The sequence below is a fragment of the Populus nigra genome, chromosome 7 (genome assembly GCF_951802175.1).
Source record: "Populus nigra chromosome 7, ddPopNigr1.1, whole genome shotgun sequence".
NCBI classification, from domain to species: domain Eukaryota; kingdom Viridiplantae; phylum Streptophyta; class Magnoliopsida; order Malpighiales; family Salicaceae; genus Populus; species Populus nigra.
This window is the reverse complement of record NC_084858.1, coordinates 20364175-20391621: the sequence shown is the minus strand read 5'-3', so window position 1 is coordinate 20391621 and position 27447 is coordinate 20364175. Positions and strand designations below refer to the sequence as shown.

Here is a 27447-nt window from a genome sequence, read left to right as displayed (position 1 = left end):
TTAATTAACTTGTGACTGGTCAAACTCAAACCTAGTTAAAAGTAAGATTTTTTTAAAATTAAAAGAAAATTATTTTGAATAAAAATAAGGAACTTCTATTAATCGATTAATTCGATGGTCCAACAAGTTAATCCTATATATGACTCAATGGATTGAGACCTGGCCGGTCTCGCAATTATATTTATGATCATATGTATCAACATCTATAGAGAAAGTTTATTGCAACATTTATTAACCATTCAGTCATGGTGGGGGAACTTTTCTAGTGAGTAGGTGGCCTGGTTTTGCCGGTATGAATTCATATAAATATGATCAGAAAAGACTAAAGACATGTAGCAATATTGTTAGTAAAGGAATCCTGATCTCACGAGCCATGATTTTTCTGTTCTGAACTTGGATTTCTTGCTGCAGCTTTGATAAGAGACATACCATGAGTTGTTTTGTTATATATACATGAACAATAACATGGCCATGGGAAAATTTGTGTAGCCATAAAGATTCACCGCAACGTATATAGTTTTGATAGGAAAAATTGATTATTTTTAATTTTAGAGTATTTTGATCTTTTTATAAAATTTATTTATTATTATTAATTTGTTTGGGTTGTTTTTGTTAATTCATTTTTTAATGCATAGTAAAATAACTAAAATATTTATAGAATAAAGATAAATAACATGGTATTGACGTCTTTTCCTCAAGTCGTGAAGGTTTTTTTTTGGTGAAGTATTAATGAATATTCAAATTATTTTATAAAATAAATTGAGATTATGTTAATATCCGCTTTTAACACATTGAGTATAAATCTTTGACTCAAAACAAAATATTAATTATATAAATTCATTGGGTTGGAATTATTTCCTAACCAATATGAAACTATAGCTCACCTTCTAGTTGAATGAATCAGTTCGACCAATTCAGGCTGGAATTTGAGAAGCAGTGCACCTTCTAGTTCCGATACTCCTAATAATTTGAAGCTGTGAAAACCATGCTGAGATAAGGTAAAAGAACGATCTGATACTCAGATAACAGAGACCTAGGATAAGGGAATCTCATATCAGATTGTACTTCCTCGCAGTTGTCGTGGATTGATCAACTCCTGACCCTGCTAAAATAACCCATCTCCACCACTTGAATCAAACTCCAATTCACTAGTTCATTATGGTTTCCTCTGCTTTTTATCAAGTAATCCTCTGGGGAAACACTTGGATACAAAAAACATTGTTTACAGTAGAATGGGAGATCATTGTCACTTAGTAGAAGCGTTCTTCTTAGGCTTGTAAATTGTTCAGCCACTATATATAGGTAGTACCCGACATGGATCTTTGGCAAATCTCACTTAGAAAAAGGGTTATAGCAGGAGAAATTCTTGCCTTTTGCATAACTGGTGCTATGTGAATTGCAATATATTTAGGGTTAGAAGCCATTTGGGAATTACAAGCCATTCCCTAATCATTAACATGAGAGATGCAGGTCTATCTGCTTGCACTGGATTCAGGGAATGGTTAGGATAATTTAGGAAGTTAGGATAGTTTGAGAGCAATTAGAGTTGTAAGGACATATTGGAGTCGGTCCTGAAATCTAAGGACAAATTCAGCCAACTACCTCGTTTATCTTGTATTCATGATCCTGACAGGCCCTAGCCTGGTAACCCTTGAAAGGAATGCAACCGGATTGCTGAAATTCACCATCCTTTTGTCATAGGTCTATGGATTGTCAACTTTATCTTGATCCTTACTTCAGTCTATTTCTCACTGAATTATTAGGTGTGGTATGTGCAGTTCACTTGATGATGTTTTACATAGATATTCTAGATAAATTGGGAAAGAAAAAAAATCATCATAGAATTTCTGGTCTGTCGAGAAATAATATTCAAGTTCTTGATTCTGCTTTGTATTAGGAAGCTGACAGCTACTTTCCTTTGCTTGATTATGTAGAGATTGGATGCATTGCCATGCTGAAAGCTACTTTCCTTTCCTGCATTGGCTGACTGCTTCCTTATCTGGCGCATCAATGTCATGATGCATAGTTTATGAAAGCATACGAACACTTCTAGTAAAGAAACCAGATGTTGCAATTTGATTAAGTTATTATGATCTGGTATTGATGTTTCTGCTTTCATGCCCCATGATTTTCGTGCTCCGAGCATTATGTTCCTGCCTGACAAAAGAAATAGCTGTTTTTTTTTTCCAATGATTTATAGTTACTATGAGTTCTCTTCTCATGCTTCCATTAGTTTCACTGCTTACTGGTTGGCTTTAACTAGCTACGAAGGCTATACAAGGATAGCCTTCTTTGCTTTCAATAAATTAATTCCTCTGTTTAGCATGCTCATGATTGCCTCATAGACAGAATAGCAAGGCAATGATTATTCTTTTTCACAACTAGATCCCCTTCAAAGAACATCCAAATGAAGTGTCTCATAAAGTATTTCACAAAAGCTTAAATCAAATTACATGAGTTTCTCTTAACCAAGCTTAGCAAGAACATCATTCAGAGTAGATACAGTCTGAGCATAGTACTTCTCAGCTTCAGGAGTGCTCTTAATCTTTGCTGCATAGTCGAGCTGAAAAGGTAAAAGGGAAAGAGAAAAACTAATTCCATTAACAACTGAAAGTGTTTGATGATCAAAACAAATTTAATCAAAATAGTGTATTGCTTACGTTGCTGATGGTATCAAAGAGCTTTCCAGTAAGTTCCTTAAGGGATTTCTTCTCGTCCTTGGACTTAGCAGAGATAACAGTGTTGAGGTCAAAACGAAGATATCCTGCCTTGAGACGAAGGTCATTTTGGACATAAGGCCAAGCCTTCTGGTCTATCAAAGATTTCACACCAACAATGTCCTTAGCTGACTCCTTAGCCCTTACTGCCGCCTCAGCTGGGGGAAGTGGTTGCAAGAAAAACCTCTGTTTCAGTGGCAGATCAAAGTCTCTTGCTTCATCAGAGTTCAATGTCCCAGCTGCCAACACACAAAATCATCATACTTGAAAAACAATGTCATATACCATTTGTTAGACATCTGAACTTTCTGTTTAACTTGTCAGACGCTCAGACACCCTCGATGTTTCGACGTGGGATGTCTGCCCAATTGTCATTGGAATAATCTAATCTTATTTTCACCATCTTTTGAAGCATAAAATTAAATTTTCTTTCACCAAAAATGTTATTAGCTTAGGGCTAAGCTTGGATTCGAACTCGACTCCTACTCCGAAGCAGGAGAGAGTACCACTAGACTAAAGACCATTGACAACAACTAATTCAAGATTGAAACATTTGGTTTACAAGTAGCAGAATAACCTAGGAGGACTAATTCATGAACTTACGGAGTCCACCAGAAGGAGGGGGAGGAGGGCCAAGTTTGATAGGAAGAGCATCAGCAAGAACAACTTGAACAAAAGAACCAGAAGCCAAACCAGCAGCAACAAGACCTAACATGGCCCTACGGCTAGTTTCAAGCTCACCAGACACTTGTTGCTGAGCTCTAACAGTAAGCCCAGGGCGTGCCACGGCCACACGAGTGGTGTTGCTAGGCACATTCAACATCCTGTTTGAACCACTTAGCTGGAGGCTACCTTCAAGGACAGCCTGAGATGCTCCACGTAGACCAGCCATCGATGCCATTGCTTGTGCCATGTATGAACTTTCCTTTAACAATCTGTGTGCTCAAGTTGGTGGTTCACTAAATATATTTTTTTGGGGGGGGGATTGGATTTTCTTGTTAAATTATGTGTGGTATTTGTGATTTAGATTGGTTCTTGAGCTCGCATACCTTATCTGCCGAATTTTCTACTTGGATAAGCTGGATATAGTCTTAACCAACCATTGTTGTACATGTGTAACTAGATTTCTTGTAATTTGACACGTTGGTTTGGTCTCTCCTTTGGACTAGTAGAATCATGCCAACTAGATTCTAAAAAGATTTTAATTCTAACGTTAAAATTGTTCAATCAATCAGTTCCTTTCAAGAATAATTGAATTCGATTTCACCAAGATTTTGTCAAGAATTGTCTGTAAAAATGATTTTCTAAATGGGATGTAGTAAAATAATTTCATGCAATAATCAATTCAAAACCACTCCTTAGTTTATGCATCGTACCAACTGAAACAACAAATTCATGTTCTTTTTTCCTTGATCATAAGAAAAATAGTAAACAGGAGACATTAAGACATGCTTATGTAGGATCACTACTAATTTCTCTTACCACATAGCGTGGTAAGGGCGGAGCCTTGCACAAGGCTCAGGTGGGCTGTAGTCCAGGTAAGAAAAAAATATTATTCGAATACTTGAATATTTATAATTATATTTTTCAAAATATTCTGAGTTCTTGAATATATCTTGTAATTGTTCTTCTTCGCACCACATTTTCATATGCAAAGACATGCTCTGATTAAATTATAATATAGTTTCAACTAGATTGCCAGATCACACGGCTACCACTTTTATACTGCCAACACAACTCAAAACCCATAATTATTCTCCTCCATGAAATCAAAGGGAGCTTTTTTCGTTTTTCTAGCCACGATGTGGCAGGCATGTACCAATCAAATGGCAAGCTAGGACTGCAACCTGGAAGTTCAATGTATTATTAGAGGAGATTATTTTTTAAAATGTTTTTTTTATTTAAAATATATTAAAATAATATTTTTTTATTTTTATAAATTATTTTTGATATAAATATAATATTGAAAAATATCAAAAAAATAATTAAAAAAATATTTTTTAAAAAAAATATATTTTTAAAGTGTAAAAACAATGTGCTCTTAACTATGACAGACAGGGGCATGGAATGGACTCCAAACTCTATTTTTCAGAGATTGTTCTCATGCATATTATGTACATTGCTTTGCTCACTGACTACAACTGGCATTTGTTGCAGCAGCTGTAAATGAGATTTTTATTTGGTTATTTTTCTCAAAATTAACAACCATTATTAATCTTATTAGTGCTTCTTCCAAACATCATATCGAGTTACATGATATTCAAGCTATAGAAATTGCACATATGGTAGCTATTGAAGAATGTGAGACTGGTAGAGGGGCTAATCAAATTAGTAATTTACATCGAAGTGGAACTACTTGCTGGAGCTCTCATTTTGATTATATTTGCAGCTTAATAGATATTTATGGTGCAACTATTATTGTGCTTGAAAGTATGGTTAAAGAATGATCTTCTAATTCTATACGTGGAGAAGCTGGTGGTTGTTTGATTATGATGAAATCTTTTGAAAGTATATTCATCTTATATTTGATGCATAAAATAATAGGGATTACAGATTTACTTTGTCGAGCTTTGCAGCAAAAATCTCTTGGCATCTTAAATGCAATGGATTTTGTATCAACTACTATAACATTGCTTTGAATTTTGAGAAATGCCAGATTTGATCTTCTCCTTGCAAATGTGCAATTAGTTTGCACAAAATATGAGATGAACATACCACATATGAATGCTTAGTATAAAAAGGCTACATCTCGTTCATGTCAACAACAAGATTCAGTGACAGTTTACCAGTATTATCATTATGATATATTTAACTTAACAATAGATTTTTAATTGGAAGAATTAAATTCTAAATTTAGTGATGGGACAGTGGAACTCCTCGTACTTAGCTCTGCTTTAGAATCTAAGGACAATTTTAACTCATTTAAAGCTGATGATATTTATAAGCTTGCTGAGAAATTTTATCCTAAAGATTTCAATGAACAAGAGATGTATTATTTGAGATCTCAACTAGAGCATTATTAAATTTATGTGATTTATCATGAGAGCTTTCAGAATATGTTTACCATTTCTGAATTATGTCGAGGATTAGCTGAAATAAATAAGTTGCAGCACTATCATTTAATTGACAGGTTGATTCGTCTTGTTTTGACTTTGCCTGTTTTCATACCACTATAGACTGGACATTTTCGGTTATGAAACATGTTAAAACTGTACTTCTTAATAAAATAAAAGAGGAGTTCTTAGCAGATTCTACGATGGTTTACATTGAACGAGAGCTTGTTGAAGACATTGATTTGGATTCGATTATAGATTAATTCTATTCTACAAAACATCAAAGGATGCAACTTTACTAGTGTAATTTATTTTATTTTTATTTTGAATTTTATATGCTTTAAATTTTATTTTTTATATATTTTATGTTATGTATTTGAATTAAAACTTTATTGTTAACTTGAAAAATTTATATATCCGAGTTAACAATTAATCTTAAAAGTAATTTATATGTATTTATATCATAGGCCAGGATAAGAAAAATTCCTGGCTTCACCCTGCGTGGTAATTACTTGTAACTTGACTAGCATATCTCATATTATTTTAAAAAATTGTTTCTTTGATTATAAGATCATATCTCAATTCCCAAAGATTATCAATATTAAATTCACGTATCTTTTGGGTAGAATAGTTTTATAATAAACTTTATGACTACATTTATCTTTATTTTAAGAAATTGCTAAACTAAAAATACATTTCTCTTAGTCCAAAACCCTACTTCTCAAATTTAAGTTTGTGTTTAATAATGCAGCAAGCGAGTAAGGGAACCACTCCTTCCATTCAGGAAGAACATACAAGCATTACGGGACTTTTTCATAGGAAAATAAATAGGACTCTTCTCAACTCAAGTCGAACGAAGCAAGTTCTTATCTCTTATGAAACATTTTTGTTATAATCAAACATAAAAGAAATGATTTCATGTTGTGTTTAAAGAAGAATTGAAGTCTGAAATGGAAGGTGGCACCTACTTGCTTACCAAGCCACCCACTTGTTCAATAACATTTAGTTTTTTTTATTTAACTTTTTTTTTTTTTTGGATTCAAGGAAACCCCACCCCCCGGAAAGCGCACTTTGTGGGCCCAGGTGAGTGAGTAAAACCCCGGCTGTCCCAAGCTCTTACAAGAGGTGCACGCCCTGACTCGAACTCGAGACCTACTGTGCAGATCTCAAGCCCTTTGCCACCACGCTACACTCCTTGGGGACTTTTTTTATTTAACATTAACACATAAAAAAACATCAATTTAATATTTTTTTATATGAATAGTATTTTGAAAATACTTTAAAAAATAAACTTAGCCACAAAAATAAACACACCCTAAGTTTGTAAGTTATCGTAATTCAACTACTCACAACACAAGTATAGTTGTTGATTAACTTCAACAAACGAGTTGATTTTGAACCTAGCTTTATTTTTTTTAATTAAATTCAATAAGATACAATGAAACCTAATTAATATGATTGGTATTTTAATAATTTAGTCAAACTTCATTGAATAAACACAAAAAAAAAATTTAATAAAAATTTTGATCCAAATTAACCTAGTGATTAGTTTACGTGGACTCCATTTTATATCACTCTATGAGCTGGATATGATAACTATGTCTTCAATTTATTCTATCTTTTTTAATTATTAAAAAATATTTGAAAGTGAGGTAATAATTACTTTTCAAAGTGATTTTTACTCGAAAATATTTTAAAATAATATTTTTTTATTTTTTAAAAATTATTTTTGACATTAATATATCAAAATACTCTGAAAATATAAAAATAAAAATTAATTTAAAGAAAAAAAATAAAAAAAATTAATATTTTTTTAAAATGCTTTTAAAATGTAAAAATTAAAAGGCTGTTGTAAATATTTCTAAACCAGGCCTGAACTAATGAGTCGAAAATTTGAATTTTGGTCCGAAAGGTTGCAACGTACACTTTTCTCCAACAAAGGGCAAATCAGTAAACATATATAGCAAACGCCACATCTTCCAGTTTTGAAATCAAAGATTCAATTCAAATTTCACGCTCCGCCCAAAACCCCAACGTTCTCTCTCTCACACCCCTAAAGATCTCAACTTTCTCTCTCTTGCTAATCGAACAATCAACGGTCAGAATTCAATCTTGGCACCTTCTAGTACAATATAAGTGAAAACCAACGGATTTGATTGATTCTGCGTTTGGCTCGAGAAAATTTTTCAGGGTAGTAGCTTCTCATGACTTCTAGGAACCAGAATCGGCCTCCTCGAAGTCCTTCTTCTGTAAGAACTTTTTAGTTTCTTTCTTGTTCTTGTTTCTGTTGCTGTTTTTGTTTTTATCATCGCTGTTGTTCTCCTTTTGTCTGTTTTAAAGGGGTTGTTTGGTTGCCGAGAAAATAAAAAGGAGGTTCGGATCTTGAAAAATTTAAAGAAAATTTGTTGTTTTTAGCTTTTTCGAAGCAAAATGCTAATGGGTTTTCTGGTTTTTGTGTTTAATGACTTTTTTAATTGTGTGAACTGATTTTATCTTATCGTGTTGCCCTTAATTAGTTTTAATTAATTGTTGCGTGAATTTCAAAATTTTGGTCTCTGTTATATTAATTAATCTGATTTCTGTTTAAGTTTATTTAAATAGTAGTAAATCCCAGTTTAGCCTGAAATTTGCCCTTCTGGGTTTCGAAATTTGGGCTTCTGTTATATTAATTTGTCTAACTTCTGTTTAATCTGAATTAAATAGTAGTGAATTTCAGTTTAGTCTGTAATTTGCCATTCTGGGTTTCAAATTTGGGGTTCTGTTAGGTTAATATTTATGAAAGTTATTGGATAATTCGAAGTTTATTTACTGGGTTGTTGCTGATTTGTGGTTTGTTTTGTCTTGATTAATTGTTCATTTATTGGATGTAATTGTGTTCTTTAGGTTTAACTGAACAATCGTTGCTCCGTTTTTTTGGTCCCATTTCTTTAGTTAGTTGAATTTTCTTTTGATGTGATGCTTTGTTGGGGTTTGTAGAAGAAGGAAGGGGTGGAAAGTATCCCATTAGATAAGCGGAGGAGGACTGGGATGGGAAGAACGGGAGGAGCCACGAACACAGAACGCAAGCCATTTGGTTCTGTTAACAAAAAGCTGGATGTTGCTGCCACCAGTGATGTGGGAAGCTGTGTTGAGGGTTCGGATTGTGGCAATGTTGAGTTTACTAAAGAAGAAATTGATGCGCTGGTGAATGAGAGATTGAAGATGAAGAAGTTTGATCACAAGGTTTTACTTGGTTATTTTTGTTTTCAGTGAATTTGGTTTGGTGAAGGGACTGTTTGTTGGTTTGGTTTTATTTTTGAAAAGTTTGGTACTGTCGTTTTGTTTTGGCAGGGTAATATGGAACTAGTGAGTGAACTTAATGCCAGGCTCAAGGTTTGTATCAAATGGTTCCAGAAGAGGGATGAAGCCCATGTTGAAGGGGAAGGAAAGCTTCAAAATGCTTTAGATGCTTTGGAGAAGAAGTGTGCTGAAACTGGTACTTTTGGTTCTTTAATGTCTCATTCCAGGACTACATGATCTTATGTTTGTTGACAAGTGATTGATAATCTAATCTATTGCTTGCACCCACATACATTGACTGAGTTGACATAGGATTCATAGGTCAGTGTCATTCTCTATGATAAATTGGTAATCGAGAACCTGCAAATGTAGTTCCCCGCATCCATCATTTGTTTCCATGAATTCCATACCAAGTATAGTGAACCATTGATTTAACTCTAGGGGTCTTGTTTATTTGAAATTTCTTGGCTGATCACATAATGTCTGCTGGGAATTGGGATTCCTTTTGTTCTTTTGTAAAATAAGATGGGTTCTACTGATTGTTAGCTTATGTATCGAAGATTAGCCAGTAATTTGTGTCATAGAACGCATTCAAACCGGCCTACCATTTTGATGCACAGAGTATCGTAAAATGGTATCCCTTTGGTTGGGTATTTTGTTTTTATTTGACGAATGTGTACTAACTCAAGTAGACAAAACAAATTTTTTAATGTTGATTCATTTGTGTTCTTCCAGAGGCAGAGATGAAAAACAAGGAGGAGAGATTTAGTGCAACTATTAGTGAGCTGAGGCAAGATAATACTTGTGTACAAGAGAGACTTGTAAAAGAAGAATCAGAAAAGCTGGTAAATTTTCAATTTGTTACTTTCTGCTGTGATATTTTCTTCCTGTTTCTTCTTCTTCTTCTTGTTTTTTTTTTTCTTATTTTGATATTGTATTTTTTTTGCAAATAGGATGCAATTGCTTGTCATAGAAAGGAAAATGAAGCAAGAATTGCATTAGAAGCTTTGCAGGCTTCTCTATCGAAAGATCTTGAGAAAGCCCAACAAGATATTTTAGTTGCCAATCAAAGAGTAATTCTTGCATCTTTATTTCTTAATGTTACTTCACCATGTTTTCACTCTATGTTTCTTAATTCCTTATGTTGCTTAACTTAATGATTGATATCTTTGGTGAATTTTGCAGGCTGCCTCGGTTGATGATATGTACAAGCGATTACAAGAGTACAACTTGAGTTTACAACAGTACAATAGCAAGCTGCATTCTGAACTTCAAGTTGCTCGTGAGTCTCTAAAACGTGTAGAAAAAGAGAAGTCTACTATAATGGAGAACCACAGTACATTAAGGGGTCACTATAGTTCATTGCAGGATCAGTTAAATTTAGCCAGGGTATGTTTCTTTCAACTGTCATCAATTTAACAGCTTGCAAGTGTTCTTATTATTTAAATTGCTATGACACTTGTATTTTTCTAGACTGCTCAAGATGAAGCTTTGAATCAGAAAGACACATTAGCAAATGAAGTGAAATGTCTCCGAGGAGAGTTGCAGCAGGTTAGAGAGGATCGTGATCGCCAAGTAGCTCAAGTGCAGGTTTTAACTTCTGAATTGGTGAAGTATAAAGAAAGTACCGGTGAATCCTGTGCAAAACTAGAATATCTGATGGAAAAAACAAAATCCTTAGAGGTTGTACATGCCACTTTCTTATAGAAGCCTAGTATTCATTTTTTGAAAACTCTGAGAATAAGGTTTTGTTGCAGGAGACATGTTCTTCCCAGAGGGAGCAGATATGCCTGTTGGAGCATCAGCTCACTGCTACAAATGAAAAGCTAAAGGTATTGGAAGTTGGTTATCTTGTGCATCAACCATTTTTTTAAAGGAAACCTAACAATATCCTTGTTTGTTTGTTTTAGATGTCTGATTTATCTTCTATACAAACAAGGGCAGAATTTGAAGAGCAAAGGAGAAATGTACATGATTTACAGGAGCGCCTAGCAGAGACAGAATATCAGCTAGTTGAAGGAGAGAAATTGAGGAAAAAATTGCATAACACTATCTTGGTAAGAGTTTCCTTTGTGCTAATTTGTGAAGCCTTGGATGATGGTATTAACAAAACAAGCCTTGTATTGCAGGAGCTAAAGGGGAATATTCGAGTATTTTGCAGAGTGCGTCCTGTGTTGCCAGATGATGTTGCTGGGTCTGAGCAGCCTGTCATTTCATATCCTACCTCAACAGAAGCTCTTGGCAGAGGCATCGATGTAATACAAAGTGGTATAGTCATGTTTCCCAGCATAACTGCACATTACATATTTTTATTCTGTTAAATCCATGCTTTCTTTATGACAATTTTTTTTTAATAAAAATTCTGGCTTTTGTTCTCAGCAGGACAGAAATATCCTTTTAACTTTGACAAGGTGTTCAATCCTGATGCTTCTCAGCAAGAAGTTTTTGTGGAAATATCACAGCTTGTGCAGAGTGCCCTTGATGGCTATAAGGTGATTCTACTGTCCCTTTCTCTTGTACATAGGGATATTATAAAAATAGATTTTAAAAAATTAGCCTTGGTGAATTGAAAAGATGAAAAGAATTCAGTAGCAATCGTCTAGAGTGAATTGTTCTCTAGGCCATTATTCTTAAAAGAACTTGTAGAGGAATGCAATTGTATTTGGAAAAGAAGTTTAGGTTATTATTTTGATTACAAAAATACATTTCAAAATATTAATCTTAATTGGCTCTCCCAATGATTTCTTGGCTTACATGTTTAAAAACATGCGTGAAAGTGAAATTTTAAATTGAAATTAGTTCTGTTTGTCTGATAGATCCTTTTAGCCTTTCTCATGGCCCTAATCAGCCACAATGGGCTACATTTGGCAGGTATGCATCTTTGCTTATGGTCAAACAGGTTCAGGAAAAACTTATACTATGATGGGCAGGCCAGAAGCTTCAGAGCAGAAGGGGCTGATACCACGCTCTTTAGAACAAATATTTCAAACAAGTCAATCCCTTATAGCACAGGGTTGGAAGTACAAAATGCAGGTATGCATCTAAAACTACTGTTCAATGTCTAACACTGACTTGCTAATCTAACTATCTTTTAATTTGTGATTTAAATTTGTAGGCTTCAATGCTGGAAATATACAATGAAACCATTCGTGATTTGTTGTCAACAAATAAATCGAGTGGTGCAGAAAATGGAGCTCCTGGAAAGCAGTATACCATCAAACACGATGCAAATGGAAACACCAATGTCACTGATCTTACAATTGTGGATGTTTGTAGAATAGAAGAGATTTCTTCTCTTCTTCGGCAAGCTGCACAAAGCAGGTGGAGTAATTTCTTTGATACTAAGATGCTTCTGTCTTGTTGTGCAAATTTGTAGAGTTGAATTAATTTTTTCCCCATCATTTTTGGCTTAACAAATTTTGTTAGGAAATGTTAGTGCTTGTTGCATCGTAGTTAAGATTATATTAGTTTGAAAAGTTTTTGCTTGCCTGTTTGTTTTTCTAGGTCCGTTGGTAAGACCCAAATGAATGAACAGTCTTCAAGAAGCCATTTTGTGTTCACATTGCGTATATCAGGAGTAAATGAGGTGCTTATTTGTCCAATGTTTCGTGCAAGTGCTTAAATTTTCTAATCTAAATTGATTAGTGTTCAACTTTTTTTCATATGTTGCTAGGGTACTGAACAACAAGTGCAAGGAGTTCTAAACCTCATAGATCTTGCTGGAAGTGAGCGACTCTCAAGGAGTGGGGCTACTGGAGACAGGTTAAAGGAAACTCAGGTTTGCTCCATAATAATCCAATATTGCAAACTCTGTGTTTCATCTCGATGCTATTATGCTAACTTGTTCTACATGATCAGGCCATTAATAGAAGCTTGTCAAGTTTGAGTGACGTGATATTTGCCTTGGCAAAGAAAGAGGACCATGTTCCTTTTAGGAACTCAAAATTGACTTATCTTCTGCAGGTAACACATGAGTTCTAAAGACACCTCCAAACTCTTTGCATCTTTTACTTGAACGAAAATACTTACTCCAATGAGCGGGAATCATTGTGTACATGTTGTTTCTGGTCTCAGACGATTGGATCTATCTAAACTTCAAGATTTTTTTCTAAAATTTTATTACAGCCTTGTCTAGGAGGGGATTCCAAAACCCTGATGTTTGTCAATATTTCCCCGGATCCTGCTTCAGTTGGCGAGTCCCTTTGTTCCCTTCGGTTTGCTGCCAGAGTCAATGCTTGCGAAATTGGGATTCCTCGACGCCAAATGACTGCTCAAATGACATCTTGACCTGCAGATTTGCACTTGAGTTATGGCTAATGCTCAATTGCTTCTGTTGTGTGTATCGCCACACCTTGATTTGTAACAGAGTAACTTCTATTTAGGGTCATTGATGTGCCATTGGGGTGTTTGCAATGAGTTTGGGTATTCCCCTGTAGATGCTAATAATTTGTACTCTTAGAACTACATGTTGAGGTTAGGATCTTTGTATTAGCTCATTGTTATAGGAGTCATTGTTGGCTAAGTCATAAGTCGAATGCCAGAAATCACCAATTGGAGAACACAGGTACAAAGGAGGCTATAGAATCTAACCGGTGATTCTAAAAGATGAGTTTTCATTTTTACAAAGTTATGTATATCACTTTCACAGCCTATCTTTGTAAGATATTGTAATGTTAGTGGTTTGATTCACTTTGGTTTGAAATTCTGAGGGAGTTTCTGTTTTATTGTACAAAGGTCAATGGCACACAAGCATTGTTTTATTTTTGCTAGAGTTCAGGGGTTTGGGGTCCTATATAGATCTGTTGTTAAGGTTTAAGGCCTTGTAATTCGTGTACTAGGCTTGTGTTTTCTCCTAAATGACCTTGACCCAGCCATCAAAAATGTGGACCCGCTTCAACTTGGCATTTTCCTTTAAAAAAGGCTAGATGGATAGAGTAGAAAATATCCAAAATTTGACGAAGATCAAAAAGTGGGTCCAAGTGTGGCATTTACCTTTGTAATCTAGTTGTACTAGGACGCCAGAACTAGCAGTGTCTAGATTCTTAAACAGGATTCAGAAGCAGAAGCAGAAGCCAAGTAGTTAAAAGAAGAGAAATAGTAAGGAGAAAAGGAAAGTAGGAGACATGGAGAGCCAAGAACAGCAACCTAAGTCAAGAGTTATAAAGGTGGAGTCAGTGGAGTCATGGGATTTCTATATCACCCAAGCCACCAATCAAGCCTGCCCTGTAAGTTTTTTTCTGTATCTTTTAAGCTTCACAATTGCCATCTTAGGTTTACAGCAAAGTTTCTAAGCGACATGTCTTTAAATTGTTTCTAGCTGATTTTGTGTTCGAGGAACAAAAACACGCCTTTTATAGACCTTGATTGACAACCATCGAGAGGTTTTTATAACATCGGTGATGAGTGGAAGAAGTTGTCATAAAAGGGTCTCTTTGGTTTGGAATATTTTGCTTATTGTTGAGGCCATGTTGTTGTGTAGATCGTTGTTCACTTCACAGCTTTATGGTGTATGCCATCAGTGGCCATGAACCCAGTTTTTGAAGAACTGGCCTCAGCTTATCCAGATGGCCTGTTTCTCATTGTTGATGTGGATGAGGTTAAGGTAATCAATTCATTGCTTGAACCAAGAATGATACTGCCATGTTTCTATGCGTACATGCTTACCTTTTCTGCTTGCATACATACATAAATACATGTATGTATAAGATATTTGGTAGTGATATCTTTACATATGACTTCAAATATTTGCTGATTTGATTCCTTCACATGATGTTGAGTATAAGCATCATTTGTTTTTCATAGCAACTTTATTCTTATTTTGATTGATTGGAAGTATCATCACTAAAATATCTCTAGGGGACATATGCTAATTCTCCAACTTAATTTGAGTATTTTAACAATATCTTCTTACAGGATTACAAATTCTCACTGTCATGTAGCCACAAGAACCTTAAGTGAACTCCTCAACTGATCTGAACCATTTCTAGTTTCAATTGTATCATCATTTTTGTTAAAATTCATGATGTTGATTGAGTGTTTTTTGTAGCTAAGCAAATCAGGGTTTTTTCAAAACAACATTGTTTCAAAAAAACAGGGTATTTTCAATGACCTAGCTCGAGTTGGTGATTCACTAGGTTGACCCACTAAGTCAAGTCTGGTCTTATAACTAGGCTTTTGACTCTGACCCGGGGTGTTAAAGTTTTTAAAGTTTCTACTTTTGTTGATTTGAACCTTTTAGTTTCCAAGTACTGATTCCTTTTCTTGCACAACTTTTAGGCACTTAAATTGATTTCAGCAATGCTTTGGTTAGATTAACACCATTAATCTCAAATGTGCATAATTTTGTTTAATCTAATTTCTTTTAGTTGGCAAGATTTTTACTGCATCTGGACATTATTTTGACACTTTTCTACCAAACTGGTAGAGATGTTTTCATAGCCTTGTTGCTATCAAAAATTACAATTTAACAATCATGGTTCTTGATTAAGATGGTTCTTTGACATGGTATCATAGTCTTGCTATTCAAATGAACTTGTTTCATAGATATGCTAGAAAGTAATCATTCATAGAACTTTGTTTAAATTTTTAGATTAATATCATTCTTTTGAAATGTCATAATCTCTTTGAGAAAGAGAGGGCCCGTGGTTAGATGTTTGATATTTTTCTGTTAAAGTTATTATCATGTGATTTCGCCACATTTTTCTTTATGCTGGTTTGGTCAGGAGGTAGCTACCAAGATGGAGGTGAAGGCCATGCCGACATTTGTGCTGATGAAGGATGGTGCCCAAGTTGACAAGATAGTTGGTGCAAATCCAGAAGAGATAAGGAAAAGGATTGATGGTTTTGTGCAGTCCATTCGTGCGTATAATGCATAGCCTCTGTGATCTTTATACTTTGCTTACTGAACCTGTAAAATGTGTGGTTGTTGTTGTGGTTCAGTTTTTTCCAGTGACTTTGGCTTGTAAGTGTGATTACATTCTTAATTGTGTAATTAAAACTGGTTTTTCCTTTTGGTTTACTTCCTAATTACCTTGTTTACTACTAAAGATTTGTTGCTTTAGACAGCAGTGTGATTAAAATTTCTGATAATGGTAAATGCAAACAATCTCAAATTGGGACACCATGGCAGAATTTGATCCTGGCTTTATTAATACCTAAAATTAAATTTTAATCTTGGCAGGAAACAATTTCCACGATTTGTAAACCTTTGTAGATTCTATTCAAACTTTATGAGCAGGGATTTTTTTTTATATATATATATATAAAAAATTCCATATATTATTAATCAAAATGGTACCAAATGCTACCCTGAAATCCAATAATGGTAATTTTGATTCAAGATGATACATGAGTTTGTATCATATCAAATATATTTTTTATGACTTATTTAATACTTTATAAAAATATATTTATTTTTGACCCATACCAAAAATCTCATAACGAAGTTATTTTCTCAAATAATTTTAAAAATATATTTTTATATCAATCTCATTTATTAAGTTAAAGAAGCAAAAATTAAAAGGCCATAATTATTATTTATTTTGAATTGTAATAACAATTATTTTTTATCCCATCATTAAAAAAACCCGTTTGGTTAGCTTAATAACTTATATTTTTTCATTGAGCACCATTTAGAATTGCATTATTAACCTTAATTTTATAGAAATTAAAATAATGTATTTTATTTATTTATGAAGATCTACTTTTTATTTATTTTGCGTATTAAAATTTATCTTATAATAATTTTTATTTATTTTTTAAATTTATTTTTTTAAAAATTGTAATTATAATTTTTTTAAATTATAACCATAAAAATTATTATAATAAATAAAAATATAGAATACCGAGCCAAAAAACTTGCCCTACCATAATTTGAAGGCCCAATATTCCCAAAAGATTTGCAATGATTTTTTTTTTCTCTTATTATTATTCTTGAACATGATGAAGGCCATCGAAAGAGTTGCTTGCTTGTGTCGTGTTGCTTTCGATATTTGCTTGTTAGCTTCACCTTTTTTCTTGACTTGTGGTGAATATAACATCAAAATGAATATAGCAGAACGTGACACTTGAAAATAATCAAATATATATCCTCCACTTTTTTCTCCATTTCTTTTCCTTTTCATATCCTAACAAACCACACTAAATTCACTCGTGTCTTTTTCAACATTTTCGTTTCTTCCCACCACGGCAACTCATCGGAGTACAGACCGGGAACCTTGAATTCCGGCGGAGATGGTGTCACTAAATGATAATGCTAACTGGGTTTTTGATTGTGGGTTGATTGAAGACGTTCCTGTCCCTGTTGGTGAACAACTTTGTCTTGAATCTCTTGATGAAACCCCAAACGGGTCTCTTTGGTCTTCTCATTCTTTCAATGATACTGCCTTTTTAAGGTGTCTTTTTATGTTTCCTTTTGTTTTATGAACTTTTTGTGATTGGTAAAATTCAATTTCCCTCCCTTTATTACAGCAAGTAGGTAGCTTTGTTGTTGTTGTTGTTGTTTTGTTTAGAAATTTATGTTGGATTTATGAATTTAGTTTAGTATGCTGTCTGAAAAGACTGAATTCTGTTGCTTATTGGACAGTATGACTTGAGATGTCAATAACAAAATGGGTTTTGCAAGTTCTGTTGATTAGCAACCATGCTAATGTTTGTTGCTAGAATAGAACTTGGTGGATTTGTTGATGAGTTTTTGAGATTTTTTAGCAATATGATTGTTCTTCCACTGTTGCAAGTCACTTCCTTTTTGAGGTTTTGATGATAGCATCATCTAATTCCTTCCCCAATATAGTTGGAAGATTGTTAATTTGTTAATCAATTTCAATAAAAGAGAGATCTTTTTTATTTTTTTTATCCAGGCATTGGCTTATTTATTCAGGTTTATTGGTATTGCTGTAAGTGGTTTTTTTAGTACTGGGATTTGGATTTACTTCTTATTAGGAATGAGTAGTTAATATGGCTGAATGGTTCCATTTAATTCTTATTAACTGTGATATTAGGTTTTCATTATGAATTTAATTACCAATTGCTGGCTCTTTAGTATATCTTTCTCGATGCTGCTATAATCCTTAGCAACACTGCAACCATTGGAGGGTTTCTGCTAAGTTGTGTGCTGAAGGATGAAGATTTTGATCATAGGAATAGCCGTATATGTCTTATTTGCATGTCTACATTTCGTGTGCATGCACACAAAGTTCAAGTTTTTGCTTTCTGACATGTTAGTTTTGATGTAAGTGAATCAACTCTATCTGTTTTATGGATGTTCTAATCATTATCTCTCTCTATCCTTTTTGTTTTCAGTGCGGAATTCAATAATTCATTTGAGAATTCAGATGGTCTCAAGGAAATTGGGTTTCGAAAACGGTACAGTTTACACAGATCAATAATAATTTGTTAGTCATTTCTTTGATTTTTTTTTTCCATATCTGCTTTTGTTGTGCACAAACTTTTATTTTTGCACAAATTGTATGACAGGGTGAGGCATGGATCAGGTAATGCACCTGGCTCCAAAGCATGCAGAGAGAAAATGCGGCGGGATAGGCTGAATGACAGGCATGCTAAAGAGCCCCTCTAATGCTCATCTTCTTTGTTCTCTTTTTCCCTCATGTTTAGTTTGCCATGGACTCCAGATTCATGGAATTGGGTGCTCTTCTAGATCCTGGAAGGCCTCCTAAAGTGGACAAATCTGCTATACTAGTTGATGCTGCTCGAATGGTGACTCAGTTGCGAGATGAATCTCAGAAGCTGAAAGAGTCTATTGAGACTCTACAGGAGAAGATCGATGAACTAAAGGTGTGCTTTGGATTTGGTATTCAGTATTTTGACATTATCTTTAATCTGGAACACCTAAAAATGGCTTGAAAAATGCATGCTATAAATTATATGGGGTCTGTTACTATAAATGATTACGCAAAGGAAACCTGGTAAGTTCTGTTGTCATTTATCTTCTTTAAACTTTGTATATGTAGGCAGAGAAGAACGAGCTTCGTGATGAGAAACAGAAGCTAAAGATGGAAAAGGAGAACCTAGAGTGGCAACTGAAAGCTCCGAGTCCTCCACCAACCTACCTACCTCACCCCCCTGCCACTCCATCTCCATTTTCTGCCCCAGGCCACGTTGTTGGCAGCAAGCTGATGCCCTTCGTTGGCTATCCTGGACTATCTATGTGGCAGTTCATGCCCCCCGCTGTTGTTGATACTTCTCAGGATCATGTTCTACGCCCTCCAGTCGCTTAAGTTATTCAGGCAGGGATTTGGTGTCTACATTCTCACAGAGCACTGGAAGCCTTTGTTGCCTTGCTAACTATGATTCTTGTTAATTGTCACAGATAATGTTTCTGTTCTTTCAATTGTCTTTTGTTCTTGTCGATTTGTAAGTTTAAGAATGTATGAGTGCAATCACTGATGGTATATCTTGTAATTTTCATAAATCAGACTTGGTGATTTTGGTTTACCAGTTTTTATCTATCAAATCCGTTGCTCATTTCTCTTTTGATACAGGTGTTTATGTGCACTGATGTATTAAGATTGGAAAATATCTTCCGAAAAAACTTCCATAATTTTATTTCGAAGGATATTATTGTCCTGGTTGCTCTTGATGTCTAATCTGAACATTAGGAGGATTTACATTTTTTTTGAAGTTTCCACAAGAATGTATCATAGTAGGGACTAAATTTACATGCATAAGCAAGTGCTTTTGCTAAATCCACAGCTTTTTATTTCAAGCCTGACTCAAAAACTGATTTCTAACCTTCGAACTATTTACTAGAACAAAAACTAGCAACTGCAAGTGGCTAAATATTACTACTGTGGTTTGTTCAGCAACTGCAAACTAGCAACCTTCGAACCAGATCATGACTAATATCCCCAACTTCATCCATGGAAACCTCAATATGCCACTAGTTAATTCTACAACCCAAAAGAGGCTCTCTGACACTCTCCACCTCTCCACTTCCTTTAGTGCTAGTCTCATTTTTAACCAACCATTTCTCAAATTCCCACAACCATTTCTCTTCACTTCTTCTGATTCCAACCTCCAACGAAAAACACCATTCTTACTAGTCTTAGAGGTAGAACAAGAAAAACAGCAAACCAAATTGTGATTAGCCACTCTGGAAAAACAAGATTACAAGTAACCCCAACACTAACTCCCAACAACATAAATGGTTCTGACAGAAGTGCAATATCATAATCTAAGAAGATCTTACCACCAAATTTATCACTTCCGGTACACAAGTTACACATGAGATTAGCTGTAGACCCTCCCGTGACCATAAAAGCTGAGAAATTTGAGGCTGTTTTCAGGTCAAAACCTGCCACAATAGTCAGTACAGGAATATACAACCCTCCACCACCAATACCACCTGCACTAGATATAGAAGCAGCTACGAAACAGAAAACTCCTGCTAGCAACGGTTATGGAGTAAAGACATCTGAATAGAGTTTGGATTAAGGGCTCAGTATTCATAAGACATGCCTTTGCTGTTTGATTATAAGTTGGATGATCAAGGTGTGAGATAATGAAGTTGGCATTGGAAATGTATCATGATAGCTAAAATTGATGGGGTGAGGACGGTGTGGACGTAGTCCGGAGGAGAGGGACCAAATCAAAACCTATCTAATAGGTTGAGGGCATACTTGTAGTTTTCCTAATACTAATTGTTTCATTTCTATCTATTTAAAATTTTACCTATCTAAGAATTATTTTATACCAATGCTCGTTGATACAAGTGAGAAAGGAATTCGTGGGTCAATCCCCTAAGACTTCCCTTACTTTCATGTTGAATTTGGTCCAAGTAGGGGGTTTATTCATGTTGTTGATGACGAGAAAAACTTCAAAAGCATCCTTGGTTTCAATGTGATTCTGACTTTAATAATTCATTAGAGTTAAAGCATTAATCCAATACCAAAATATTTGATTAAGAATGCATTGATTTTATAAAAATAAATTAAAATAAATTATAAAATCTAATTCTTAAGATATCATACTATTTATGTTTTATAAAATAAATTAAAAAATATATAAACTAATAAATAAAAAAGAGTTGTTAACATGAAATAATTATTAAAGCGATAAACTAATCTTTATAGTAGAAATAAAAAATAGATACACATACAAATATGAATTAATTGAATAAAAAACATCTAAACAGAACCCAATTTACCCTATGAGGCATGTTTGTAGAAAAAAACACTATCATCGAACTCTCATTGTCGAATGGAATCTATTGACACCAAGAGCATTGAGTTTCGTTGTCAAAGGTGGCCATCCACCAACCTTTTCTTTCATTTTATTTTTTCAGGTGATTTTCTCTCTTTTTTTTAAAACTCATGGATTAAATTTTTAAGAAAATAAATTTTTAGACCAAACTTAAAATTAGAAAAATTAAAAGGACTATAAAAGTAAGAAAAAAATAGGTGGACTAAAAAGACTTTTCTATTGAATTTGAGATTGATCACATGATTTCTCCTTGTTTTACACTTTGGTTATTTTTTTTTATTAAATTCTTTCTTTTGTTAATTAAATGGTTATTAATTTGGGTATAAAAGGCTGTAATTAAAAATAAAAATTGGAGAACAAAAAATAGTTAAAAAATGGAGTCACCATGAATTGCTATAGGTGTTCTAACATATTTTGTGATTGTAATGTAATCTTTATTAATTTGTCTTCTTTAATCGATGACAATCACATTTGATGTGATGAAATTCTTTGCATTTATATAATTGAATGCCCTTCCCATTGACTCTAGATAAACCTCCGACTATATATGAGATATGTATGAAGTTGACCTTCCTCTGCAATTCACCCCTCCATTAATTTGCTTGTGTAGACTATATTTGATTTGACTCTCTTAATATATCTTGATAAAAGGCATCATAGCCTGTACTTACTATATCTTTACATCAATTTTCCACTATTGATCCGAAATTCTTATGGGATTTCCATTTTTTCTGTTTCTAGCTTATAAAGTTGCCATTTAAATGTAACTGATCGATCAAACTCCGCTAGAAAAAAAAGATTTTTCAACTTTTTTTCATATCACAGGCATCAAGTTTTCATCTATAACATTATTAATTATAATGCCATCAGCAATACAAAGTTGAACGTGCTTATATATACAGTTAGATTCGAACTTCTGCTTCTCGCCATACTCTATTTCCTCTAGCTTTCCATCATTTCACCATACATTTTCAAAGAGCAAAACTTTCTTGTCGTTAAACTATTCCAATATGGTAAGTTGAAGCTTGTCGCTAGCAGACTTCGCTCAAGATAAAAACCAAATTAATCTTTCAAAACCGAAGCTATATTAATCCTTCCCATTTTAAATAAAATATATTTCAAGTGTACTTTATATATAAAAAAAATAAACAATTTTTGAGAATTAGTTTTTATTATTTTTATATGTTTTTAAATTATCCTAATCCTATCAAGTTTGAGCAGGGTAATGCTAAGCATAACATGCATAACATGAAAACAGGATGTTATAATTTATTTATTTTTTTAAAAAATTATACTTTAAATCTTATAATTTATTTGATAACTCTTTGCATAACAGGATCAACAAAAAAAAGTGTAATTGATTTAATGAGCATAGTTCCTCTATACGAGCTGCTGCAAAAGCTCTTGCACTGTAGTGGGCACATGCAATGACCAAATAGAACCACTTGAGAATGTTTGATCTCTCATAAGCCATCCAGCGCAGTGACACTAGGTTATAATGATTCAAGCTCCTCTCAATCATCTTCAGATTTGCTGTTAATTAAAATTAATTAAATAATTAAGCACAAGTTATAGATTTGCTGGTACAACTTTTTGCTGTTAATTAAAATTAGTTAAATAATTAAGCACAAGTTATAGATTTGCTGGTACAACTTTTTGCTGTTAATTAAAATTAGTTAAATAATTAAGCACAAGTTACAGATTTGCTGGTACAACTTTCAATTCTATTATTTCATTAGATTAGGATGAGGTAAATGATAATGATTTCATTGATTACGGGACCTGTTTATTTATTTATTTATTTATCCAAGACAATCTACTTACAAATTAAAAATTATAATCTCCCAAAGTCCCATTACGTAGCCTTTGGTGCCTGTCTCCAAGTCCATGGTTTAGGTGATGACTGTACGTAGAAGGCAACAACATGCACCCAGAAGCAACAAGCTACGCTTGGATTGACTTTAATTTTTATATTGCTAAGCATATCTATCTGAAGCGTAATTTAAGCAAATAATTTGAATTACATTAATTTTATACCGCTAAGCATAAGCATTCATGATATAAATAAGTGTAGCTACGTTTTATTGACTTATTCTATTTCTTAGTGCTAAACACATTCAAAGCATAAGGAGTTGACTTTACAATAGAAAAAGGCAAAAAATGCAACGATTTGATAATTTTGATTATGATATCAACATAAATAGAGAACTTAGCCCATTCATGACCTTTCCCTTAGATTCAAAAAAACATGGAGATGTTAATATTCATTATATTTTCAACTTGGTTGTTATCGAGCCCTTGCCACGCTGACACAAATGTGAATACCGGTTCACAATGTTCTGAATCTGATAGGGCTACCAATAGCAGTGAATACGAAGCCAATCTGAGCGGTATGCTGAATTCACTTGTTGCAAATGGGCCTATCCATGATGGCTTCTACACGACCGAAGCCGGAAAAGGTGTTAACAAGATCTATGGCCTTGCACAATGTAGAGGTGATATTTCCGCCGCAGACTGTGCCGCCTGCATCAAGAATGTTACCATGGTACAAGGCTGCTCAAACAGTAGAAATGCAACGCTTTGGTTTACGTGGTGTTTCCTACGATACTCAAACACGAGCTTTTTCGGTGAATGGGATCAATCAGGAATGGCAAGTTACAACGATACCAATTTTGAAGATCCAAAAGTGGTCTCAGAAGCACTTAACTTCACGAACACGCTGGTATCTACAACTCCGAGCCAGCCTTTAATGTACCAGACTGCAGTATTGGATGTTGGACAGAACGGAAAGAGGTATGGCATGGCTCAATGCACCAGAGATCTCAGCAAGAGTGATTGTGGCATGTGCTTGGAATTTCAATTGGTGACTTACAAAAACTTAGTTGGAAATAAGAGAAGTTGGGATATTTATGGGTTTAGCTGTAGCTTGTGGTACCATGATTACCAGTTCTACAATATTTCAACCCCAGCAAACGGAGGTGAGTTCAGTGAATTCATTAAACTATAGTTCTTTTATTTGACGATTAAGGGTGTTTTAGATTGATTTATGCTTTAATTGAAACTTTTTTTTTCTAATTTATTTATTGCAAATGTCGGTCCAAGTTCATTTTTACCGTCAGCTGGTATTCACATATGCTTGTCACCGGGCAATACTGCAGGCTCCACAAGATCCTCACCACATCAAGTTGCAATTGGCATGGCCTTTCCGGCGCTAGTGTTTCTTTTAGTTCTTTAGCTATTGAATGCCTCTTTTGTTAATAGAAAAAATGTTTTTTTTTCTTGGGTGAAAATCAGTGCTTTACAAACCTAAAGATTAAACTAAGAGTGGAATACAGGATCCAATCACGTCATAGTATAAAATGAGCTAATCAATCAACAACTAGATTTGCTTCCCGATAAACATGTTGAATCTTCACCTCCTAGTCTCTATCCAACAACCTCTTGGCCTTGTCAATTAAAGCATAGTTTGCATCCACCCTACTTTGATATCTCGAGATAAAGTCGATGACAAGAGTTGAATCTGACTCAAGAACCAGTTTTCTAATTCCCAAGTTCTAGGCCAACTCTAAGCCAACTCTAAACTGCATATCACTGCCCACAATTAAGCCTTAATCGAAGAGCAGTAACCAGTGTTGAGCAAAACCTATAATCCAAGATTCCATGCTATCAAGAAGAAGTCCTCCTGAACCAGCAGCACCCGGATTTCCATCCATATTAAGTTCAATAAATTAGGGTATTTTCATTTAACATATTGATAAACCAAGTTTTTTTCCAGTATATCTTTACCAAATAAACATCGAATCAAGAAAAAATTACAAATATAAATTTTTAGAAAAACAAGCACGCCCTAATAAAGACGTGTTGGGTAATGTGCCAAGTCCCAGGTTGTTGGGCATGACAATGTGCCAAGCACCGAGCATGCCAAACATGATTGGACGTGGCAGTATACCAAGCTTGGGTATGCTAGGTCTGACACTAGTTAGAGCCAGACGTGAATGAGTTTGGTACGGTGCCAAGCCCCGAGAATGTTGGGTCGGACATTAGCCAGACCCAGACACGATTAGGATTGACAATGTGCCAAGCTCCGAGCACGCCTAAAAGAATGATCATCTTTCATTGGTATGCCCAAAGGAATGAGGTGATGTGGGTTTGACAAACATGCCAAAACCAAGGTACATGGACTTGATATTAAGCCAAGTTTAAGTTAACATCGATTTGACAAACATACCAGACCCAAAGCATTTAGGGAATGACTATCCTCCCTTAACACGTCTAAGAGAATGACCATCCTCCATCAACATGCAAAACACAAGGTACTTGGACTTGATATTTAGCCAAGTTCAAAGTAACGTGAGTTTGACAAATATATCAAACTCAAGGCACTTAGACTTCGTAGTTAGCAAAGTTAGAGGTAACGACCATTCTCCCTTGACACGCCCAAGAGAATGAGGTAATATGAGTTTGGAGAACAAGTCAAACCCAAAGTAACGTGGGGCTGAAAAACATGTTGGACCCAAGACGCTTGGACTTGGCAGTCCGCCAAGTCCATTGCACTTAGACTTGAAAATTAGTCAAGTTCAAAATAATGCAGGTATAACAAACATGCTAAACCTAAGGCACTTGGACTTGGTAGTTAGCCGAGTCCAAGGTAACGACCATCCTACCTGGGGCATGTCCAAGGCGATGACCATCCTACCCGAGGCATGTACTCCAAGGGGATGACCCTTCTCTCTTGGGTTTAGCTTAGAGAAAGAGCTCAACTTCTATGGATTTAGCTAGATTTAACGTCTTAGACTCTAATCTTCCTAAACCTTTTAGATGTATAAAAGTTCTTTGGGGACCCGTCATATTTCTATCAAACATTAATATAGATGTAAAGGATATTCATACCTCATTAAATTCTATTAGTGTAAAAGAAAAAAAAATCACGGGCTATAAATACACCACGAAACCTTCAGACAAATATTCACAATCTTCATTCTCTACTGCGCGTACACACACACACACACACACATATATTCAAAACATTTCTTTCTAAAATATTTTTGTATTTTTTCTCTCTAAAAAAATACTTATTTAAGCATTAATTAGAGAGTCCCCACCTCCACCAAATGTGATCTTATACAGGTACTAGTCGCAAGCCACTTTGACTTATCAGGCATCAAATATATGCTATCAAACACCTTAGCTAGGAAGAATAAATGAGATTGTTAGGATCAATTGATTAACTGGTTATCCAACTCGAAAACTCTATTTTTAGGCTACTTAGATTTTTTAGAACTTTATCAGTGGCGTCGTCTATGAAGTCTAAGTGACTTGGACTTAGCTAACTGGTATTTAGCTACCAAGCCCACAGATAAAATTTCGTGACAAATATTAATCACTCTGGTATTTAACCACGATTGTCAGTCCTATGATTTCTCTATAATGTAGGACGTTTGATGGTAGGATAATGTTGGATTTCAGATTATGATTGATTTGTGAATCAAAAGAGTGCTTACTTATAATTAGTTTTAGATTATTAAAAATATAGAAAGCTTTTCCTAGATCGATGTACCAATTGTATTTATAGACACGATCGAGGCTTCAGATGTGAATAAAAGAGGATTTAGTTTTGATGTATCAAAATTACCTAGATAACGCGCGAAAGTATTTTTTTTTTCATTTTCCTCCTCAAATATTTTTTCTTTCTTAATTGCCTTTAAAGTTAGTGAGAGATTCTCAAATGATTTTTCTAGGCAAACACTTCATGAGTTGTTACTAGAAAGGAACCCTTTTTTTTTGTTTTTTCTTTTTAATAAAAAAATACATACAATTTAGATGCAATATTTTAATATATATGGATGAGGGGACCGAATTAAAGCTTTATAAAAAGTTTTGAAACTGAAGAGAAGAAAAACTATTAGAGATTCGAAAATCGGTGCATAGTTGGCAGGCTTTTGCAATTCTCCAAATCATAAACATGGACTGTGGAAAGGACTTAGCCCCTGCTATAATTATTTATAATCTTAAAAATTGCCACTGTCATTCAAGCCACATGGAAATTCTTCCATAATTTCTAAAAAAATCCAAAGCTATTAATGGTTTAGACGCAGATTTTTGATGTGCCCTGCAATGATCGAATGTTTCAAGGAGAAGGTACTGTTAATTAAACCGGAGCTAGACATTACATCAAATAA

The 27447-nt window shown here is 34.4% G+C and overlaps 5 protein-coding genes across 6 annotated transcripts; 4 read left to right on the top strand and 1 right to left on the bottom strand.

Moving 5' to 3' along the window:
* Positions 1–2351: 2351 nt before the first annotated feature.
* On the bottom strand, positions 2352–3720 carry LOC133700225 (oxygen-evolving enhancer protein 3-2, chloroplastic-like). Its single transcript, XM_062123771.1, has 3 exons — positions 3321–3720; positions 2661–2956; positions 2352–2563 (listed from the first exon to the last, which is right to left on the bottom strand). Exons 1-3 carry the CDS (start codon positions 3628–3630, stop codon positions 2465–2467), a joined length of 705 nt encoding a protein of 234 aa, XP_061979755.1. The 5' UTR covers positions 3631–3720; the 3' UTR covers positions 2352–2464.
* A 4043-nt stretch (positions 3721–7763) lies between these two features.
* LOC133699818 (kinesin-like protein KIN-14C) lies at positions 7764–13751 on the top strand. Of its 2 annotated transcripts, none has more exons than XM_062123293.1 (17): positions 7764–8019; positions 8747–8992; positions 9101–9245; positions 9785–9894; positions 10003–10122; positions 10235–10438; positions 10523–10732; positions 10807–10881; positions 10960–11106; positions 11179–11317; positions 11432–11541; positions 11921–12082; positions 12165–12370; positions 12554–12635; positions 12723–12827; positions 12908–13012; positions 13175–13751. In XM_062123293.1, the coding sequence occupies exons 1-17, from the start codon at positions 7975–7977 to the stop codon at positions 13334–13336; spliced, it is 2373 nt and encodes a 790-aa protein (XP_061979277.1). In that variant the 5' UTR covers positions 7764–7974; the 3' UTR covers positions 13337–13751. The 2 variants fall into 2 exon arrangements, with proteins under 2 accessions (XP_061979277.1, XP_061979276.1); XM_062123292.1 differs by having other exon boundaries at positions 11429–11541.
* Positions 13752–13874: 123 nt separating this feature from the next.
* LOC133699819 (thioredoxin-like protein CXXS1) lies at positions 13875–16067 on the top strand. The gene is made up of 3 exons (XM_062123294.1): positions 13875–14274; positions 14529–14651; positions 15772–16067. Exons 1-3 carry the CDS (start codon positions 14173–14175, stop codon positions 15922–15924), a joined length of 378 nt encoding a protein of 125 aa, XP_061979278.1. The 5' UTR covers positions 13875–14172; the 3' UTR covers positions 15925–16067.
* Positions 16068–17005: 938 nt separating this feature from the next.
* Positions 17006–19501, top strand: LOC133698313 (transcription factor ILR3-like). Its single transcript, XM_062121193.1, has 5 exons — positions 17006–17442; positions 18350–18412; positions 18524–18601; positions 18679–18841; positions 19018–19501. Exons 1-5 carry the CDS (start codon positions 17282–17284, stop codon positions 19282–19284), a joined length of 732 nt encoding a protein of 243 aa, XP_061977177.1. The 5' UTR covers positions 17006–17281; the 3' UTR covers positions 19285–19501.
* A 4004-nt stretch (positions 19502–23505) lies between these two features.
* Positions 23506–24515, top strand: LOC133698302 (cysteine-rich repeat secretory protein 38-like). The gene is made up of 2 exons (XM_062121185.1): positions 23506–24246; positions 24427–24515. Exons 1-2 carry the CDS (start codon positions 23517–23519, stop codon positions 24501–24503), a joined length of 807 nt encoding a protein of 268 aa, XP_061977169.1. The 5' UTR covers positions 23506–23516; the 3' UTR covers positions 24504–24515.
* The last annotated feature ends 2932 nt before the right edge of the window (positions 24516–27447 follow it).